Source organism: Aplysia californica, unplaced genomic scaffold (genome assembly GCF_000002075.1).
Source record: "Aplysia californica isolate F4 #8 unplaced genomic scaffold, AplCal3.0 scaffold00017, whole genome shotgun sequence".
NCBI lineage: Eukaryota > Metazoa > Mollusca > Gastropoda > Aplysiida > Aplysiidae > Aplysia > Aplysia californica.
In genome coordinates this window covers 1,986,697-1,990,074 of record NW_004797287.1, presented here as the reverse complement: position 1 = coordinate 1,990,074, position 3,378 = coordinate 1,986,697, and the positions used below count along the sequence as shown (strand labels likewise).

General features: G+C 42.4%; 1 protein-coding gene across 1 annotated transcript in view; it reads left to right on the top strand.

Moving 5' to 3' along the window:
* Nucleotides 1-3,378, top strand: part of LOC101861097 (spondin-1) — a gene marked incomplete in the record, with an annotated part of 288,932 nt that overhangs the window by 279,506 nt on the left and 6,048 nt on the right. The window contains 1 exon segment of the mRNA XM_035971468.1: nt 565-743. Coding sequence (XP_035827361.1) covers nt 565-743 — 179 coding nt within the window.

Sequence of the window (3,378 nt, the reverse complement as noted above, 5' to 3'; positions counted from 1 at the left end):
TCCCCCCCCCCCCCCTCTCTCTCTCTCTCTCTCTCTCTCTCACTATCTCTCTCACTATCTCTCTCTCCCTCTCTCTCTCTCTCCCTCTCTCTCTTTCACTCTGTCTCTATCTCTTTCTCTCCCGTCTCTAAATATTATACAACGTCATTATTTTGTAAATTATATTCCTCTCTGATTGGCGGTCAGACTGTGTCAGTCTGTCAATTTGTCTGTTTATACATAAAATTTGGCATATTTCAAATTCGTTTTTCTCAGGTCAATTGTTTAACGTTTGTTTAACGTCGAGTGTACGTTTGTGGGTATATGTTTGTGTATGTGTGTGTGTGTGTGTTTATGTATAACAATATGTGTTTGTGTATGTTTCACCTACACACCACCGTTATCATGACATTCAAGTGTGTATCCTGATTCATTAATACTCTCAAATAATCTACACCCCACCTTCCATCCCCCGAAAATCCTCCGCCATCCTCCCCCGGTCGCCCACTCCCTCCCATCTCCCGCCCTCCCCCCTCCCATCCCCCGAAAATCCTACACCACTTCCCCCCCCCCTTGACCGTCCAGCCATCAACTGCGAGGTGGCGGAGTGGAGCGACTGGTCTCCCTGCTCCAAGACTTGCGGTGACAACGCCGTGCAGATCCGACGCCGTGACGTCATGCAACGCCCCAAACATGGCGGCCTGGCGTGCCCGGCCAGACGAGAGAAGCGGTTCTGTAACGTGCCCATGTGCCCGGACTCCCATGTAGGCCACAACTCTTCTCTTTAACTTAATCTATAAGTTTTTCTTCTCTGTCTCCCACAATCTCTACTGTCAGTAACTCTTCTCCTACCTACAATCTGTAAAATTATCTCTTCGACCAGCATCTCTTCTACTACACACAATCTCTAAGACCCTCTCCTCTGTCAGCAACTCTTTTACAAACTATCTCAAAGAGATCATGTCATGTAGGCCAACTCTCTTCTACCACATACAATCTCTGATATGCTTTCCTACTGCATGTAACTTTTCCCTGAGATCATTTCCTCAGCCACAACCTTTCTTCTACACACAATCTCTAAGAGATCATCTCATGTAGGCCACAACTCTTCTTTTACTCTTATCTCTCATGAAGGCCAGAACTCTTCTATTACACTTAATCTATGATATCCTTTCCTTTCCTGTAACTCTTCTTCCGCACACTATCTCTAAGATATTCTCTCTCACGTAGGCCAACACTTGTCTGTTATACACTAATGTCTGAGGTCTTCTCTTATTGCCAGTAACTCTTCTCTTACCCACAGTCTCGGAGATATTCTCCTCTGTCAGCAACTCTTCTTCTACTCTTAACTCTCATGTAGGCCAGAACTCTTCTATTACACTTAATCTATGATATCCTTTCCTTTCCTCTAACTCTTCTTCCACACACAATCTCTGAGATATTCTCTCTCATGTAGGCCACAACTCTTCTCTTACTCTTAATCTATGAGATCTTCTCTTATTGCTTGTAACTCTTCCACAATCTCTACTGTCAGCAACTCTTTTATCCACAATCTCTGAGATCATGCCTTTCTGTCAGTAACTCTCCTACCCACAACATCTGATACCCTCTCCTACTGCCGACAACTTTTCTTCCACACACAATCTATGAGATCTTCACTCTCATGTAAGCAACATGTCTTCTCTTACCCACAGTCTCTGGATCATCTCCTCTGTCAGCAACTTTTCTACCCACAGTCTCTAAGATCAGCTCCTCTGTCAGCAACTTTTCTACCCACAGTCTCTAAGATCAGCTCCTCTGTCAGCAACTTTTCTACCCACAGTCTCTAAGATCAGCCCCTCTGTCAGCAACTTTTCTACCCACTGTCTGTAAGATCAGCTCCTCTGTAGGCACTTTTTCTTCTACACACTCTCATGTAGGCTACAACTCTTCTTCCTCACACTTTCTCTGAATTCTTCTCCTCTGTCTCCATCAATCTCTACTGTCAGCAACTCTTCTTCCACCCACAATCTCTACTGTCAGCAACTTTTCTTCCACACACAATCTCTGAGATCTTCTCCTCTGTCAGCAACTTTTCTTCTATCTACAATATCTAGGATCTTCTCAGCTGTCAGTAACTTTTCCTCTGTCTACAATCGCTGACGCCATCTCCTACTGTCAGCAACACTTCTTCTACCTATCTATCTATGTCCTACTGCCACTATCTCCCCTCATGTCCCTATCTTTTTATCTGACTTTCTCTCTGTTACTTAAAAGATCATTTATTTTTTAGAAGTACTTTTGGAAATATGTTTTTAATCTACCTTTCCTTCTGCCACTGTTTTCGTTTCCTGCATATTCCCATCTACTGGTTTTCTGTCAGCTTTCTTGTGTCCTATCAACCTGACTTTTTCCGTCGTTTTCTTTGAAAAATAATATCCCAATTATAAAGGTGTCACTTTTCATAGCTGTTTCGGTTTCTTTTTTATTCTATTTCCCGGTGTGGGGAAGGGGTGGGGGCGGGGGTTAGCAGGGTTCGTGGCTGTTGAAAAAACAATCTCTTTAGAGAATAAATTAGAAGTCTCCAGATTTCTTGGATAGCGATGGCGCAAAGGGTCTGGTAGATACCTCAGATATTGACACCTCTACAATAGTGATCTGATCTACTCTCCGCTAGTCGGAGAATCTCTCACCTGATCTGACTGTCCTCTCTTTCGCACTTTGATTAGTCTAGTCTTTTATCATGACAGTCATGCTGTCTATTTAAAGATTTCTTTATTTTTTAAATTTTGAGTTGCCCTTTCTAGATGAGTCGCATGCTTTTTTGCCAATATTTTGCTCCTGCTACACCCTTTTTCTTTATATTTGTATTAATATGTATTATAAATAGTTTCTACTATGTTTTAATATTCAATAGCAAGTTTTACATATTTAGAAAACATTCTTTGAAATGGCTTCTCCTTTCTGTGGGTGCAATACTTGAAGAAAAGATCTCTTTTTCTGTTTATGAGGATGCTGTTGTTTTTCATACAACAGCTTTTCTAAATTTTCGATGTCGTCAGTTTTGATATCAATCGTTCAAAATCACTTCGTCAAAAAACAAAAAACTACAACGACACCCCCTCCAACACGCACACACACACACACACACACACACACACACACACACACACACACACACACGCACACATGTACACATATTCACACATACACAGGCACACACACACGCACACACACACAGACACACGCGCACACACACACACGCACACACACACACACACGCACACACACACGCTTTTCGGCATACGAAAAGATAGGCTACACTCTCAAGTGAATACTTGACAATAAATGCTGACTGTTAATAAACAACTCCCGAATACAGGACCAGGTAATCTTATAACACCCACCGAATGGAATGAA